Source organism: Tiliqua scincoides, chromosome 2 (assembly GCF_035046505.1).
Source record: "Tiliqua scincoides isolate rTilSci1 chromosome 2, rTilSci1.hap2, whole genome shotgun sequence".
NCBI lineage: Eukaryota > Metazoa > Chordata > Lepidosauria > Squamata > Scincidae > Tiliqua > Tiliqua scincoides.
In genome coordinates, this window is record NC_089822.1 from 196,652,774 (window position 1) to 196,671,285 (window position 18,512).

The window sequence follows — 18,512 nt, forward strand, 5'->3', positions numbered from 1 at the left end:
AGCCGGCAGCCGTAAAGCGCGTGCCGTCCCGACCACGCGCTGTCGCAAAACACCCCGCCCGCCCCCAGAAGGACGGCGACCGCGTCAGGACAATCTAAGCGACGGAAACCGAAGGGGCGCCGAGGGCAGGAGGCGGCCAAGATGCTTCTCCCGGGTGGGTCGCAACGTCCCGGTCGCCTCAGCCCAGCCCAGCCCGCGGGGCTCCCGCAGCTCCCTCGCGCTAACTCTTCGCTTCTCTCTCCGCAGGGGCCGTGGCAGCCTCGGGCCTCAGCGGCGCCGCCCGAGCGGGGAGGTGAGTCCGCCGCGGACGTCTCCTGGCGCCTCCCGGGCCCTGAGCCTGCGCAGGTCTACTCAGAAGTAAGCCCCGTTAGAGTTAGTGGCGCCTACGCCCAGGCAAGTGTGGCTAGCACTGCAGCCTCCTCTCCGCCCTTACCTGCGAGTAAGCCCCGTTGACTGTAATGGGACTTGCTTCTGAGTAGACACGCATAGGGTTGGGCTCTTCGGCTGCAGTCCTTTCCGCCCTTACCTGGGAGTAAGCGCCGTTGACTATAATGGGACTTGCTTCTGAGTAGGCATGCCTAGGCTTGGCTGTGAGACTTCTTATGGCAGCGTGACATGCTGAAGAGGAGGGAGGGAGTCCTGGCCCAGGGAGTCCTCATGTTGTGATGAGCACGTGGGTGTAGAAGCTGCCACAAGGTGTGACGGTGAACAGGCAGCCCTGGAAGCCCAGCTTGGCCCACAGGAAAGCCAAGTCGCTTGTTATTGCCTGGTGTGCAGTCAAATTGCCTCTATCGGTTTTTGGCTTGTGTGTGTTTGGATTTCCAGCCTGCTTTTAAAATCCAGAGATCAGGCCCAGGCCCTTGCCTGAGGTGGACACTCTTAGCCATTGCAGCAGCGGCCCCCAAAACTAGGTCCTTCAAGCAGCTGCTTTGTCAGTTAAGAGCAATGAGTGAGAGAGAGAGAGAGAGAGAGAGACTGGCTCACCCACCAGAAGTGAGTGAAGTTGTTTCACGGCCCAGCCCCGCAAAGGGCTCACTAGCCTCTAGCTCTTGATACAGGCTACAGAGAGTTGCAACCCAGCCATGGTCTTTTGATGTGATCAAAACCCTGGAAACCCTCCTCAGTCATTTTTCCTTCTTTCCCAAGTTCTCCTTCTGTTCCCCTCCCTTCTGCTACTATCAGATGATGAGCCCCAGTTCTTCAGCTCCATTTCGCCCTTGATAGTTCTCCTGATTTACCTATATCCCTTCTCCTCTTGTTTCCCTCCTTACTTGCACCAGCCTATTATCTATCCTTTCCCTTTACATAATTGCTTAGATTTAGGACCTAGCCATATGAATGACTAAAACATTTGAATGATTTTTTTATTTTTTATTCCCTTTCTCTGCATTTGTAACATTATCTTCTCTTTCTTGTTCATTGCACTTTCACTCTCCGTTCCTTTTTCCTTCCCTTTGGAAGCACTAAACCATGTCATTGGCCACTGCACAAAGTGCTAGTACACAAAATTTCCCTGGTGTGCACATGTTAATGTGAGTTTTTAAAAGCATATGCAGTAATAAGATCATTTGCTATAACTGGTCTAGTAACTCCTAAAGGAGTAATGGCAGTGTACTCAGTCACTTGTGCCACCTAGATGTTAAGGAATGGAGGATAGGAACCTTGGGTGTGTCCCAGCGTAGAGCAGGATGCACAAAAAGGCAAACACAGCAGATTCTTTAACTTTAGCTGCAGTATAAGGAGTTTCACAGACAGAGTAGTCAAAACAGTCCAGGTTATACACATTGAGTAAAGCAGGCCAGCAATAACATATCCAAATCAGTTTCCACAACACACAGTCAGAACATATACATACACAGATATCCACTCTCCAAAGTCTCTGGCAGTAGTATCATAGTTTTCACCTACTGCCCTGGTAGATCAGCAGACTAAGACTTAAGTACTCTGAGCACCCAATCAGCATCTGCTCAGTTACCTAGGGTGTGGCGGGCACAGGTGCAGTGAGAAAACTGCTGACTCAGAGTGACTCAGCTGCCAGCCACTTTCCATGAACCAAACTTGTTAGTTCTGACTCTGGCTTTGCAAGAACAGAGAGCTAACAAACTGAAGTCAGGCTCACTTGTTTTCTGAGTCTCTTTGCACAGGACAGAAAAGGGGACTTTTGTCTTACAGCTATGAGCTTGCCTGGCCCAAGAAATTTAGGAAGCAGGTGCTTCTGACAGGAAGCAACAGCCTTTACCAACAGGTAGATGCATTCCCACCTCCTTGTCTGTGTTGCGCCTCCCCCCCCACAAAACCCTGAAAGGAAAGGAGCTTGGGAGGGATGAACATGTTCATGAAACTTAGTTCCAGGTTTAATCTCAGCTCTAGATTTTGTAGGAAAATTATAAAAAACCAATAGCATTGTAGGTGACCATGCTCGTCTGTTAGAACAGGGGAGCCCAAACGCTGGCCCGGGGGCCACTTGCAGCCCTCAGGGGCTCTATATCTGGCCCTTGGGGAGCCCCCAGTCTCCAATGAGCCTCTGGCCCTCCAGAGACTTGCTGGAGCCCACGCTGGCCTGATGCAACTGCTCTCAGCATGAGGACGACTACTTAACCTCTCACCTGAGCTGTGGGACGAGGACGCCCTCCACAACTTGCTCCACAACTTGCGGTTTCTTGTCTGTGATATAGTAGTGGCAGTGAAGGAAAGGCTTTCCCCAAGGAGACCTCTGGCAGCCTCAGCAGTACTGCTAGCCGTTTTGGCACTGCTGCACCCAGCGGAGCCACCACTTTTAGGATTGGTCTGCCCGTCTGGTGCCACATAAGACTTTTATTTTTGCTGCACTGCAAAAATATTGGGGCTGCACTGCACCGGTGCTGGAAAGTTGGATAGGATTGGGCCCTCACCTGCTTAGTTTCTCTTTTTATCTGACATAGTATAACCAAAGCTAGTATCAGTAGTTCACAACTTAATGGCAATTATTAACAATATACTTCTATTTTGCTTCTTTTGGAAAAGCTTATTCCAAAGTTAAAACGCTTCTAGCAGTTCTGTGAAAGAAGTAGCTTAACAGACTTGAGGTAGACCAAGGTACAGGCCAGAGTGACATTAGTTATTGCGGTTAGTTCTAAGAACAGATAATGTCATAGAGTTTGAGTAGAGATGTGAAATCCCATCATACAAACACAATATTGGCATCTTTTTCAAACATGTCAAAGTAGGAATGGGGCGGGGATTGAAAAAAAAAGTGTACAACATTTTTTTTTCTGCATTTACAATGACATGATTTTGAACTTTAAAATTTAAACATCTAGGTTTTTCAGATACTTTATAATTCTGAAAATATTTTAAAATAAATGTATCTATAAGTATGGCTGTGTTCTGTCTAGGTTGGAATGTGTATGTTTGTGTGTTCGCCTAAACAACTTAGAGCACTAGATGGTGCTATCACCTAACAATGTTGGCTTTGTGATTTAAAGATGTTCTAACCACCCTGGTTTTTTCTTTCTTTCTCTGTAAATTGGTATAGTGACAGTTGGTGGAATCCAAAAACTACACAACTAGTTCCAGTGTTCAGTGGGATTATTGACTCCTGGTTTGCAACCAATAATCTCCTATGTAACTTGGCACTCTCTTTTGTAACTGAAGGGCCTTTCAGAAGTGTCTGGTATTATGTGGGGCCTGTTGTTTAAAGCAAAAAAAAAAAAAAATTTAAAATCTCTGATATGCAAAAGCCCCTGGCTGCAACTAGAGTATTTCTTGGATCCCACCTTTTGTGCATGACCAAAAGGAAGCATTTTTGAAGGGATATCTTTTTCTTTAAACGGCATAGACTGGCATTCTCTTACATAAACAGAGCTTGAATAGCTGTGCAAAATCACTGTTGAGCATTAAGGGCCCGATCCAGATCTTTGCACGCTGTCTCACCACTGGTGTGTACTGTTGCAAACGTGCCGTGAGGGCCCAGTGCCCGACACAGGATTCTTTGATTCTGCGTCAGCTAAAGAGCCGCCACAGAATCAAGTAGCCCTTATTGTGGGGCTACTTCCCTTACTCAGGGGAAGGGGATGGCTGCCCAACGTGCTCAGGATGCCTCAGTAGCCATTTTGGTGCCATGGCAGCCCTGCATTCTAGGCAGCTCAGGATTGGGCTGCCTGATGGTTGATCTGCTGTGTTCCAGAGGGAAATTGTAATGCATTAAAGTCCATGTGCAAAATGTATATGACTCATTTTTACAGAACAGAAAATGTCTGTTTCTAAAGTCTGTTAAATCAAAGTGCGTTAAATTAAGGGTTCACTGTGCAAAACAAAGTGCAGGGAATTCTCAATGTCTTCCAAAGAAGAGGAAATACGTTCTTACACATGAGAACTCTGTCTCAAAGTAATTCAGGCAGCCAATATGTTGTTTGTGTTTGGATGCTTGAGTACCATCCCTCTTGGCCAAACAAGGCCAAGTCATATCCCAGTCAAGCTGGTGACGGTCCTGCATCAATCCCTCATCTGAAAGTTTGTATTCTGATCTGCCTCCCCCAAACATGTACCCACCTGGACAGATTTAACTGGCTTGCCCAGCACTAGAATAATTTCAGGTGACTGAAAGAGGGAGTGGTGGAATAGCAAGAAAAATGAAAAGCCTCTTTCTCTTCCTCCCATTGGAACCCCAGAAACTGGGAATCATAGAGATAGCAGAAGGTGAGACGGAAGGAGTGAAACTGTGTAGGAGCAATTCCTGGGCAAAGAACCAGGAAACTCTGAACTAGGAAGGCATAACAAATATAAGCCCTCTCCTGCCTGCCAAAGCCTGCTCATCACCCACTTTTGTAGGACTCAGAACTAAAATTGTTTAAATTTTCCTGAGATAACCAGCACTTATTCGGTTTCTCCCCAGTAACCTCAGTCAAGACATTTCACATCACTTGGTTTGGATAATGGAGTACTGCGGTACATATACTATCTTCTCCCCTGAAAGAGGCACTGTTTCAGTGGTGACTTTCTTATATCTACGTAGAAGGGTGAGAGCCAATGTCCCTATTCAAACTGTCACATAGCACAGTCCTAATTTGTGTTGGGACAGGCAGGCTGGCGAGCCTGCACTGTATCCACTGCAAATTTCAGGCTGTCTGAGGCTTGGCCAGAGGCAAAGGGAAACTTTTCCCCTTGTCCCGGAAAGAGCTGCAGCAGCCTGATGAGGTGGCGCAAATCCGAGCAGCCCAGGACTGGCCTCGGCAGTTCAGGAAAGGGATCAGAATCTGGCATAACTGCTGGATCTTGCTTCTGCTCCCAGCTTGCCCACCTTTGGGAACATCCACTGCCCTCCCTCTCCCCATCCTGAAATACCTCCCTTCTGTCTCCTCCCCACCCTCCCTATGCCCCTTGGCACCTGTGTTGGCCGAGCTCAGCCGACGCATATTTACTGGGCCCGAGTCTCATGTTGGCCTGGGGAGGCCGGCGCATGTCCGTGCGCTGGGCTATCTCCTTTCAGAGAGGCGCAAAAATGGTTGGCGGCATTTTTGCAACACTCCCAGGCCAGTGCAAGGGACTTGCATCATCCCAAGGGTACTTCAGGATTGTGCCTACAATGTCTTTTTCAGTGACTGGTTTCTGATGTCTTTTTGCATGTTTTTGCCCTTAATTATTTTTTAATTGAGTTTTCAGATCTCTCTCTCTCTCTCTCTCTCTCTCTCTCTCTCTCTCTCACAGACAGTAAGAATATTACTTACTGATACAAATGAGAAAGAACTTAAATTTAGCAAAACCTTGAAAGATTAGAAGCAACACAATAAATGCTGGCTATCACAAAACGAACATGTACAATAAGATAAAAGACAAAAATCACAGGAAACAAATTGCTCTAAGAAATACTATATATATACATACACACATGCTCCTGTTTCCCTTTTACTTGAGTTCCTTACCCTGTTATTTTTTCACTGTGAATGTTATAAGAAATGAATTCCCTGAGATTAACTGTTGCTTCCTTTTCCTGTCTTGCCTAAAATCTTATCAATCCAAAATATATTTGTTGCTTACTGTTGAGTTATTTTTGTTTTTCAATACCACGTTCCTTTAGGCAGATTAAGCCAGATCCCATAGTTTTACCAATCATTCTTTGGATTTTGAAAAAGTTGCTTTCTCCATTACTTGGCTAAAATAATACTAGATGGATCCAGATTAAGTTAATATTCAGAATTTCTGAAATTAATATTGCCATCTGCCTCCAAAGCTTCTGTGTTGGGTTGCAGAACCACCTACAGTGAATGAAATCTCTCTCCATTTGACCACATTTCCAACAAGCATTATTAAATTCTGAATAAGTTTATGAAAGTCTTGATGAATACCAAAAAGCTATAATCTAATAGCAGTTTTCTTTTAAAGCAAAAGAGATTTTAAATTTGGTTCTATCAAATCAAATAGTGTTCCAGTCTTGCAAAGGTTAATTTTCAATGTGTCTGACATTTTAGCCATGTTGGGGCGCAGTCCTAACCTTGTGTTAGGCTGGTGCAAGTCCCTAGTGCCATATTTGCACCTATTCGCGTGTTGGCTGGGCCAGCGCAGAGACGCACACCGGCCCACAAAGTCTGCATCCAACCTCTGCACTGACCTGGGGAGGGAAGGTTGTGCCAGCCAAGCTCTTCCGATGCATAGGTCTGGGGAGAGTGGGGTGGAGGCGGGGAGAGACAGAAGGGAGGCATTCTGGGAGGGGGGGTGGCAGTGGGCATTCCAGGGGCGGGGGGGCAGGGAGTAGGAGGTGGGTCTGGGACCTGGCAGTTATGCCAGATCCCAACCCCGTTTCCCGAGCAGTGTGGAGCTGCTCCAAGCTACTCCATTTTCCTTGGACTTGCGACACTTCCTGAGGTGGTGTAGGTCCGAGGTGACCCATTGGAGTTGTGGTGGCTTACCTGGAGGTAAGGGGAAAAATTTCCCCTTGCCTGCAGCCGAGCCACTTCTGGCCCCAATCTTGCACTGGATACAGAGCAGGCTTCCTGGCAAGATAGGATTGCGCTGTAAGTAACCTTAGAAATTGTTCATTTTTTAAATTCTGGTTGAATTACAGTAAGTAACCCTATGGTTGGAAGGGTCAACTAGAGAGCCATAAATTCAGTTGCCATATCTTTACCCTGTGTAAACACAATCAAGCACTACGATAGCTGCATGGGGTTCTATCCCAATAGCAGTGAGACTGATTATTGACCTAGAGGTGAGAATGGCACTTCTCAAGTTCAAAACTGCAGAGCTATGCTAAACATGAATAGAATATTGGTATTAGCAGCAATCAACTTCTTAAATTATTACCAGCAACAGAATTCAGCCACAAAGGGATTTCAAAATCTTGTCTTGCAGGTTACTGGCACCTTGCAGTGTTCCTTTTCTGTCAACTATCCATACAAGCACATCTCTTGGGGAAATTGGAAGATGGGAAAAGAAGAACAGAGTGGTTTATCCTCCACAACAACCAGGAGAGCCTCGAAGACCTGCAGTAAGAACTCACTTAGATCTTCTTTCTATGTATTGTCAAATTGTGGAGCTGGTAATAATTCCAGGGTGTTCCCCCCCCCCCCCGAAATTTTTACATCTAAACTTGTGAGATAGAAGTTTTGAGGAAGTAAATTAAGCTGTTAGTACAAGATTGAGGGTTTGGGTGCCATATTTTTATCATATGTGTTATGATACCCTTAAAATTTAGAGTTACGAGCCACTTATTGAATCTCGGAGGTACTGTGTGTGTTCCAGCAGCTCTGGCATAATGAATGACAGAAATAAAATACTGGGTGTGTGTTTGTCTAATGAAAACAAGATGTGTATTCTTATCTACTGCATATGCTAGTTGGCTGAGCACATTGCACATTTAGATAAAAAGTCTTATTTTTTTCCCCTTCTCCCTGCTAAACAAAATCAATGCTGAATCCTAAATAAACCTTTTTCTGGCTTCTGTGGTTGGGAGAAAGCAAGTTTATGCTCTGTTCTCTGTGTTCAGCTAATAGGCTTATTTTTTTCTGGCCTGCATTTCACTGTGATCACATCCTTATTTCTCCTCCCTTGGGCTGCTTTATGGCTGAAAGTGTATTTAGAAAACTGTAGCAGTAGCATTCCTTGTCAGCTTGTATTATATGTGGAACTAGATAAACTAAATATTAAAAGGCTGGTCACTGGAGGAAAAAGAGATGCTACTTTTTAAGTGCTTGAAATCACTCGCTTGCACACATGCTGAATGGGAAAGCTTGAGAGACTTGGATGAAAATTCTTTCAAGTTTTCCCATCAGTTATCTTGATCTTGCATGTATTTTTACAAGTTTTCTTTACCATAAAATAATGAATTTACTGTCAGATGGTTTGGCTCACTGCTGAGGGCAGCTAAAATGAAAAATGGTTACATCGCAGACAAATCCAGTGGGTTTTTTTAAGTTCTCATTTAAGTTCTCTTCGATGCACATTAATTGGCTTTGCCAGCAATATGATTTGAAGTATACGCACTGTATTTTAGAGCAACAAAATGCACATGAAAATTCAGTTATCAAACGATTAATGTGTTTGAGTGAATTTTGCTTCCCTTTTAAACACTTAAAAATAATGCATTGATGTTCACTTGCTGGTTCTAGACCTAGTCGTAACTGGTGGAACAGTGGTGATGTAAAGCTCATTGAAGGCAGTGTCATACACTGATGACTTTCCTGCACTGGCATGTTTATTAATTCCATAAAATACTTCTCATCTACAGAGCGAGCCTGCATGAGTCTTGTCTGGGATTTGGTATAACACTTTAATTGCCACATTAGAAACTGACCAAGAACTAGAGTTCTTACATTAAGCCTATAATTATCTTCAGGCCCAGTCCTATCCAACATTCCAGCATTGTTTGCTTCCTTATCTTGAGGCTGCATCATTACCTTGAAGAAGCCTCTGTGACTGCCCTCCCCATATAGGATGCAGTGCACGCCCTGTTGAAATGGTGCATCAGTGCTAGAAAATTGGATAGGATTGGGTTGTATGTCTGTTGGTGAGGACTTGAGTAGCAAATTGTCTCTGCACGGCTGCAAAGTATGTGCTCTTGCCTAAGCATTTCACACAAAAGAGTTTCTGGGCCTACTGCACATGAAGTTTTGTCCCTCCTCCCCTTTTCCATGGACTTGACATCTGAAAGATACAGTGAGGGTCTGAGCCAAGTATCTCAGGGCTGCCTTGTGTTGGGCAATACTAGAACAGTTCAATGCCTCACTGGCTTTTCTCTCTTTCTTCTGATCTCAAAGCACTTCTGATTTTTTTGTAGTTGGAAGATGGAAGGAGGGTACAAGCTGTGTATTTGTGGTTTGGATCCTTCCCTTACTTGATCTAGCTTCAAAAACCAACATCCCTTTGGAGTTAAAAGAGAGAGAAAAGTGAGCACATCAGCACTGTTAGATCCTGCTTTTCAGGCAAGCTATTGTTTGAGTAACCATAGTTTGTTGATTTGGACACAACAACAAATGGTGGTTTATTGCAAACCTGAAAGAAGTTAAGAAATAGAGGAGGAGGGAACTCCTGAGGCTTATGTTCATCTGAACTGGTGTTTTGTTTCCCAAGATATGACAAACATCCCAGTTTAATTTTAGGACATAAACATTTATTCTTCTAGGAAATATACCACTGTCGAAGAGACATTAAATACAGTAAGGACAAGATGTGGTATCTGGCAAAAATGGTAAGAGAACAATTTTTTATAGATTACATTTTGTTGGACATAGACTTTTTTACTTTTAAAACCATTTCACTGTTCTTATAATATAAGCATGTGGTTGAATTAGAAATTGGGATTCTTTTTACCTTATCTTGCAAAAACTCTGAATAAAATGTGGTGTAAACCCACTTAAAGGAATTGGAGGAGATTCTTCACTACAGTTAAAGGAGAACTTGTTATTTTGCCCAGGAAACAAATTAAACAAAAAGAATGTTTAGATAAGACAAAAGTTTGGATTAGAACACATGGAGCAGCAAACTCTAAAGGAGTGATGAATTGCTTAGATTTCCTCTTATCAAGCAGAAACCACTGCAGGATCATTTGCAGAGGAAATTGGGTTGCCTGTAGTTGCCAACTGTGAGCCCATGATACAGCTGTAGTGTGGAAGCTGTTGGAAACTACTTCCCTGCAGCAACTGCTTCTTGATGGCAGCTTGTGCCAGGTGAAGATAATCATGCTATGGCGAATGATCAGGTGGTAATAGAATGGCTAACTGCATGATACATGTTATGTGGAGGCAGTTTCAGGCAGTTTGTCTATGGTTGTCATCTTGACAACTTAAAAGTACACACTAGATTTGGGAACACTGTTGGGTAGGAAGCTGTTTTGCAGTGCTGGGAAGTTGCTTCATGTGACTTTAGATGGGGAATCCTCCTCTTTCCCGTGTTGATCTGGGGGCCCATAATACTCTTTGTCAAAATTCTTTAAAGTACCAGCCTCAAAAAATGACTAACTAATATCCAATGACACATGGTTCCTTGGAAAAAAAAGAAAGAAAGTTGGCACATTGATGTCTGTGATAAGCTTTCACTATATGCATTGTATTGAGAGTTCCCTCAACCTTTCCCTGCTTAGTGGTTTAATCTTTCCTGTGATTTTTTCATTCCAGATACGGGGAATGTCTATAGATCAGGCACTGGCTCAGCTGGAATTCAATGATAAAAAGGGAGCAAAGGTGATCAAAGAGGTATGATGTAGAATTTCATTTTTCCATGTGTCTGACAGCTTTTCCGCACAGTTTGTTGTTCAGTAAATGCATATATTTTTGTTGTTCACTGTTCCCAATCTTTCCTCAAGGTTTCACTTCCGTTGATGATGGATATTGATTGGTGGATAGCCAATTTTTCAAGCAGGATTTTGTACCTGGAAAATGTGATATTTAGCACATATGTTGCTATTGAAGGTGCTCTGTAAAATATAGTTATGTGACTATTACAGGGTCATATTGGATATTTGTGCCTTCCTTGCAGCATATTAGCACCTTTTAATTAATTAATTAATTAAGATTTATTTTTACCTTTAAAACCAGAATTTCATTGTAAGCTGTTGGCTTCTCTGTTGAACAGCCCTAGGACAAAAGCATTTGTCCTGTCGTGTGAGGGTTTTTAAAGTAGTAAATAGCAACCAGCTTTATTCTGCCTTTTGGTTCTTTTCAATTCTTTTAAACTGACTCCTTTCCTTTCCTTGAGACAACCCCAGGAAGAAAATCCAACTGGCACCTTCCCTGTCATGGTGGTAAAAATAGCATCTATATTTTATTATACTGGGTGTAGTGAAGCCCTTGATGTGGCAGTTTGAAACCCCACTTTTGGTGTGAGAAAGGAAAATTGTCAGTTTGGATTAAAATCTTTCATTGGGCAGACTGAGGTCCCAGGAGGCACGAAGGCTGAAAAACAAGAAACCTCAGAGTAGAAATTGAAGGAAGGGTGCAGAGTTGAGAATGAATTGAGAAAAAGGAACCTGAAGCAAGGTTAAGTGGAGAGTGAGGTTTGATGGAAAAGGGCAAAGGAGAAGAGAAATGAGGTAAGAAGGTGCTAATTAGAGGGGTCAAGGTTTGAAGAAACTTTGCAGTACTTCAGGTAAGGGAAGGCTATATACCACAAGGGGAGGAAAAGAGGAGTGCTAGTTCATGAACTAAAAAAAATGTTCCTCATCCAGCAGTAGCTGAAGAAACAGTGGATGTGGAGATGTGGTTGAAGAAGAAGTGATGATTGAACTGTACCCTTTTAGCTGGAAGGAAATGGGCAAGCATGTGAGGAATTGTGGACCAGAGAACTAAAGGGACTGATGATTATAGACTGTGATGGAAACAGGTTGAGCTTTCTGAATTAATGTGAACTAATCAGCCATTTATCGAGCTAAAGGCTAGCTGATACTTTACAGCCCTTCAATAGTACCCCCAACATCTGCCGACATAGGTGGATCAACTCACCCTGTCTAATGGAGGGAGTATGGCAGAAAGAGTAACAAACATGCTTCGACCACTCATGTGGAATTTCCAGGCAGTTCAGGAAAGCTTTAAATACTTAAGAATTTTGTACTTTTTCTTCCAAATATATAGTTCAAAACAGGATGATAATTTGTAGAGGCTATTATCACTGTACATGTCTAGAAGGAAGAACTGAAGAGAACAGGTTTTTCTTCTGTCTGTTTGCCCTTTTGTGGCACATTTTATGGACTTAATTTGCTAATGCCCCACTTCCCTCCTTTTGTTCACACAGGGACTGATGTATCTAGTGTCAAAAAAGTATCAAAAGCCTTTTTCATTTGGAAATACTGTGTGGGATGATTCATTAATGTTCGGCTAGACAATGTGTACTAGCCGCTTCACAATGAGCCAGCTTGCCTGCCTAATATGCCACAGCTGTAGTCCTGTTAATTACTTTAGACATTCAGTTTTGTCGTTTGCTACTTTGTTTTTCTTCTTTTATAGAATCCTTTTTTTCTTGTTCTTTAAATTCCCCTGAATTTAAAAAGAAGGGCCAGCAGCATTATGGAGATGTTGCGTTATAACTTTAGTAAAGGGCAATTGGAGACAAAGAAAATTGGGAAATTTGAATAGTCTTTATTTGTGATTGATATTAACTTTTCTTTCACCCTAACAGGTCCTTCTAGAAGCTCAAGAAATGGCAGTGAGAAAGAATAATGTAGAATTTAAATCCAACTTACACATTGGTAAATAGTTTATTCGTTATTATAGCAAGGTTTTTCTGAAATACTGGTTGCAGCCCAGAACATCAATAGTATGGATCTATTCAGAATGTTAACTTGTGTGCACAGTTGTCAGCAATAGCAATAACTGCTTTACAGCCCAATCCAGGGCTGCCTTAGTGCCAGTGCTGCACCTGCAGCACTGGTGCTGGGTATCACAAATATGCTGTAAAGCACATTTGCAGCACCTAGAAGTAAGTTGCACCAGCGGGGAGGCCTGTACTGTCCATAGTTGGACTCCTGGCCACCAGCGGAGACAAGGTAAGCACCGAGCAGCATGGGATGGGTGGAGAGGGTGACAGGAAGGCATGATTCCTGGGTGGGGGAGGGCAGGGGAGGTTGGAACAAGTGTGGGACAGGCGCAGGAGAGGATGGAGACAAGTGGGAGTAGGGAAATCCTATCTGAGAAGCCCCATTTAGCAGACCGGAGCTTTACTCAGTGTAAGGGGACAAATGTCTCCTTAATCTAAAGAGACTTCCAACCTGATCAACTCCAGCACAGGATACAGTGGATGCTGTTTGGTGCCAGTGCTCCTGTGGTTGATGGGATTGGGCTGTTAGTCAGTACCATTATTCTGCATGCTACTAATAAAACACACACACGCGCTTCAAAAAGGTTTTGTGTGTCTGGTACATTCCATTCTCAGTTCTTTCCAGTCTCTTGGAATTTGTTTGGCTTACATTTAATGAAGTACTGGCATGCTGTTCCTAAGCAGATTCAGAGCTCAGGCCTATGCCTGTCTACTCAGAACTAAGTCCCATTGTGGTCCATTGGGTTTACTCTGAGGAAAGTTTGTATAGATTTGCAACCTTATTTCCATTTCAGTGAAATCCATTGTTTAGTTCAAATCAACAGAACTTGCTTTGAATGATGTGTTTAAGATCAGATTGTTGATCACATTCAGTATGGATTTAGAGAACCTGCACATTTAAGACTGGGCAAGTGTTTCATGTCAACACTACACGTAAAGCATTATGTACATCAATATTTGTATACTAGTTTTGCAAGTTTTATTGAATGTATCCAACTTGGAAGGATTCAGTGTACTAGCTATTTGCTTGAGAAAGCCTGAGTTTTACAGAAACAAAAATATTTCACTCCTCAAGCTCTGGTGAATAGAAATATAATGTTTTAGTTAGCTGATAACATCTCTAATAATATAATCCTACACTTTCCTGGAAGCAGGTTCATTGAACACAATAGAACTTGCTTCTGAGTAAACATGCATAGGATTGCACTGTAAAATATGGAAAAGTTGACTAATTTCCTAACAGAGCCTCACGTGGTGTAGAGTGTTAGGTTGCAGTATTGCAGCCAATAACTCTCCCCACGACCTGAGTTCAATCCCAGGACCTCAGGTAACCTGAGATCGACTCAACCTTCCATCCTTCCAGGGTCGATAAAATGAGTACCCAGCTCGCTGGGGGAAAGGTAACATGACTGGGGAAGGCAGTGGCAAACCACCCCGCTTCATAGTCTGCCATGGAAACATTGCAGAAGCAGCGGCACCTCAAGGGTTAGTAATGACTTGGTGCTTGCACAGGGGACCTTTTTTTCCTTTCAGTTTCCTAACAGTGTTTGGCAACAACTTCTACAATTAACAAACCATTTAATTTATGGAAAGCTACATAAAAATTACAGTAGGTTTTTAAATATAGATCAGATCAGAATCCTTTATTGCAGTGGTTCGCACACATTTAGCTCCAAGACCCACTTTTTAGAAGGATAATCTGTCAGGACCCACCAGAAGTTATGTCATGACCAGAAGTGACATCACCAAGCAGGAACATTTGTAACAATCCTAGGCTGCAGGCCTACCCACACTTACCCAGGAGTAAGTCCCATTTAGTATCATTGTTTAAAAGTATATACAGAGTAGCCTATTAAAAGTACAAGTCTCTAACTTTTTCCCAAATGCAGTCACATCCCATGGTAGCAACAAGTCTAATATATTAAAAATAAAACATTGAAATGAATGGGGACTCACCTGAAATTGACTCGTACCTGCCTAGTGGATCCCTACCCACAGTTTGAGAAACACTGCTTTATTGGCATATATAACACATACAAGACGAGCAATAACCTGAACTTATTCATAGTTGAACATGTAGATTTTGACATACAGATTTTTAAAAGTAACTGAACATATCATTTGAAAAAGTGTACTTTGAGCATTTTCAGTTGAGTGTGTTAATGTTATCTGCCCTAAAAATTGTAGACATGGCAAATGAATTATTCTGTATAAGTTGTTGTTTTGTTTTTTTTAAATTATTAAGCCATTGTTCGTCACCTGCCCATTTCAGGGTAACTCATTTTGTTGTGGAGGTTAGCCTACAGTTTACACTTTGCTTTCAAGCAACTGGTCATTTGTCAGTCTTTAATTGAGGTAAAAGGGTTCTGAATTAAGTACATTTAGATCTGGCATTTAAGTACAGCCTTCTGCCTTTTCTATATCAAAATGATCCTCTTAATTTTCCACTGTGTTGCTGCTGCCATTGGAAGCTCATTTCTCTTTCAAACTTATGATGACAAAAAGCAGTGTAGAAATAGCTTCTACCTAGGGGGAAAATAAAATGTCACTTCATAATGATTCATAGTCCCTCAAGTGGACATTCTGGAGGAAAGTGACTGACCTGCTTGGTGAATTATGCTTTCCAGATCTAGACTTTATAAAATGGGGTGGGGGTGGCAGTCTTACACTGTTATAGTATTCAGAGAATCGCTTAGCTGCAAAACCTGCTAAGGGAGCATTAATGGGCAATTGTCATAACTTTAAATCTGTATCCTTGCATGATTCTTTTCCTGCCAATTGATAACTCAGGTTTTTTTTTTTCTTTTTTTGCCATTTCAAAGGGTTCTGCTATTTTGCATTTGTTTCTTCTCTACCACATTACTGGTACAAATCTACAGTGAAGTAACATACAAGAGGTCTGCTTAAAAAAAGATGCAGCACACTTAGCTCAATAGCAGTGTTTAGAGGCACCCTAGTAAGGAAGGGAAAGCTATGCTGGTTTCTGGATAGGGGCTACTGCACATAAGTAGTCCATCCATTCAGGGTGCCAGATTGTATGCATTATGAATTTAAGGTGTGCCCATTGATTTTACTCATAGTAAAGTTATAAGCTTTCCACATTTGTATTTCTCATGTATTTAATTCACATGAATTTAAGATGCCATTTTCAGTGTTTTGATAGACTATTTTTGGGTCCTGAACACTTGTTCTGTAATTTTTTTGTGAGAAGCACCAGTGTGCACACATGGAACTGCATTATTTTCTGTTGATGCATGAAGTGGGCTGAAAATTCTGTTGTCTCTTAGATTTATGTTCCATCCAGGGGTTTCCTTTTATTTTGTGTCTTCTAGCTGAATCCTTCTCTGGAAAAGGCCACTATCTGAAAAGGATCCGCTACCATGGCAAAGGCATGTTTGGCATTATGGACAAAGTCAAGTGTCATTATTTTGTGAAGCTAGTGGAAGGCCCACCTCCACCTCCAGAGCCACCAAAGACTGGCTTTGATCAAGCTAAGGAGTATGTGCAGCAACTTCGTAGTCGAAACATTATTAACACACTATAATATTTTACACTGTGTATATTCTTTGTCCTTTTTGATAAATATCTAAATAAAGTAAGTTTAAAAAAAATCTAATCTCGAATTTCTGCTAACTGGGCAAAGTGACCCCTTTTAAAGTGGTGTTCTCTTATATTTAGCAGGGGGAGAGCAGCTGTCCCTCTTCACCTCAGCATAGCGTCATTTCCCATGGCTGTTACTAGTGTCTCTTCTATATATATTTTTTTAAAGATTGTGAACCCTTTGAGGACAGGGGACCATTAATTGTATTATGTAAACTGCTTTGTGAACTACTCTGGTTGAAAAATGATATATAAGTACTCAATAATTTCTGAAAAGAAGTAAAATATATATGGTGACTAGGAGGAGAAGAGCAAGCACTAGACAAGGATAGTGTCTGAGATGATATTTGGAAAAAATAGTAGAAAGTAGTCCCACTGAGGAGCTGGCTGTCTGACTCATAATTAGGTCATGCAACTATCCTTGGAGTTTTGAACATAAGAACAGCCCCACTGGATCAGGCCATAGGCCCATCTAGTCCAGCTTCCTGTATCTCACAGCGGCCCCACCAAATGCAACCAGGGAGCACACCAGATAACAAGAGACCTCATCCTGGTGCCCTCCCTTGCATCTGGCCTTCTAACATAGCCCATTTCTAAAATCAGGAGGTTGCACATACACATCATGGCTTGTAACCTGTAATGGATTTTTCCTCCAGAAACTTGTCCAATCCCCTTTTAAAGGCGTCCAGGCCAGATGCCATCACCACATCCTGTGGCAAGGAGTTCCACAGACCAACCACACGCTGAGTAAAGAAATATTTTCTTTTGTCCTCATTCTCCCAACACTCAATTTTAGTGGATATCCCCTGGTTCTGGTGTTTTGTGAGAGTGTAAAGAGCATCTCTCTATCTGTTCTGTCCATCCCCTGCATAATTTTGTATGTCTCAATCATGTCTCCCCTCAGGCGCCTCTTTTCTAGGCTGAAGAGGCCCAAACACTGTAGCCTTTCCTTGTACAGTATTACTTTCACTGAAAATAATAGCTTCCCCAGTCCTTTAAATGGCAAAAACTGTAGAACATTTCGTGGGAATGCAAGAACATCTGGTGGGATATGTAATCCAGCGGGGGCTTGAGTTGACACGAGTGCTTTAAGCAACTCCAGTGCTTTAACATTAGGACCAAACTTAGGAAATGGATTCTGTCTTGGCTCTTATAATGGTGTTTTGGGTTTATAACTTTTTCAGATCTCGATTCTATGACTGCAACACTCGCAGTATTAAAAATCTGCTTCATGAGTTTCTCATGCTGAGCAAGGGGCATATGTTCACAATTACTTAAAACTTTAGGAGGGGTGAGGGTGTTAAACATCACATGGTCTGAAGGCATGTGATATAGCTACCATGCTATAACTAAGCAGGTCTGGATTTGGTTTGTGTCTAGATGGGAGACCATGAGAATTCTACATATGCCACCATAAGTCTGTCATGAAAAAAGGCAGAGTATAAATGAAATAAATAAGTTACCTTTTGACAAGGAAACAAAGCTCTGAGAGTAGATTTACCCACTGTTAACTCTACCCTTTCTTCAGTCTCTTTCCTTTTCTTATTCTTTGAATTTCACATAATAAATCATAAATGTGGTGGAAGGGGCAATCATTTTGGTTCACTGAAAATTGGCAAGGAGCACACATTTGGTTTGATTATTTTGTTACCTTCTATGTTGTGAAAAGAATGTTTTAGAGCAGCTGCCTAGTAAACAAGCAATGAGATGAATTTTCAATTCAGTAAAATGTGACTATAGATGGCAGTACTTACTCTTCATTTTCTGTGAGTACATGGGAAACTTACCAACCCTTTTTAAAAGTAACTTCTCAGCACACTTTTAAAGGTACAGTTCCTAATATCTTCTCAAGCAGGATCTGTAGGCCTTGATATGAAAAAGGAAGGGCGCTGATTAAAAAGTTATTGTCAGTGGGAAATGGCTTATTGTGTATGCATTTGTAATATTATGTTTATACGTCCCCATCCCTTTCACCAAGGCAGGAGACTGGGTTCTAACTTCTGCCAATCTTTTCAGGCCTGAGATTGGTTTACAACAAGATAGTCAGTTGCCTTGTACTGCATTCATTTTTGAAATTCACCCATATTAGTAAGCTGAGATGTCTTATGTGCAGATATGTTTTAGTCTAAGTATGAGGAAGACACAGAAGAGAGCTGAAACTCTCTTCACTTTCAGAAAAACAGCAGGAGGTC

General features: G+C 42.2%; 1 protein-coding gene across 1 annotated transcript; it reads left to right on the top strand.

Moving 5' to 3' along the window:
• Nucleotides 1–46: 46 nt before the first annotated feature.
• MRPL22 (mitochondrial ribosomal protein L22) lies at nt 47–18,302 on the top strand. Its single transcript, XM_066613511.1, has 7 exons — nt 47–154; nt 247–292; nt 7,327–7,462; nt 9,596–9,661; nt 10,587–10,664; nt 12,583–12,652; nt 16,053–18,302. The coding sequence occupies exons 1-7, from the start codon at nt 142–144 to the stop codon at nt 16,262–16,264; spliced, it is 621 nt and encodes a 206-aa protein (XP_066469608.1). The 5' UTR covers nt 47–141; the 3' UTR covers nt 16,265–18,302.
• Nucleotides 18,303–18,512: the final 210 nt, after the last annotated feature.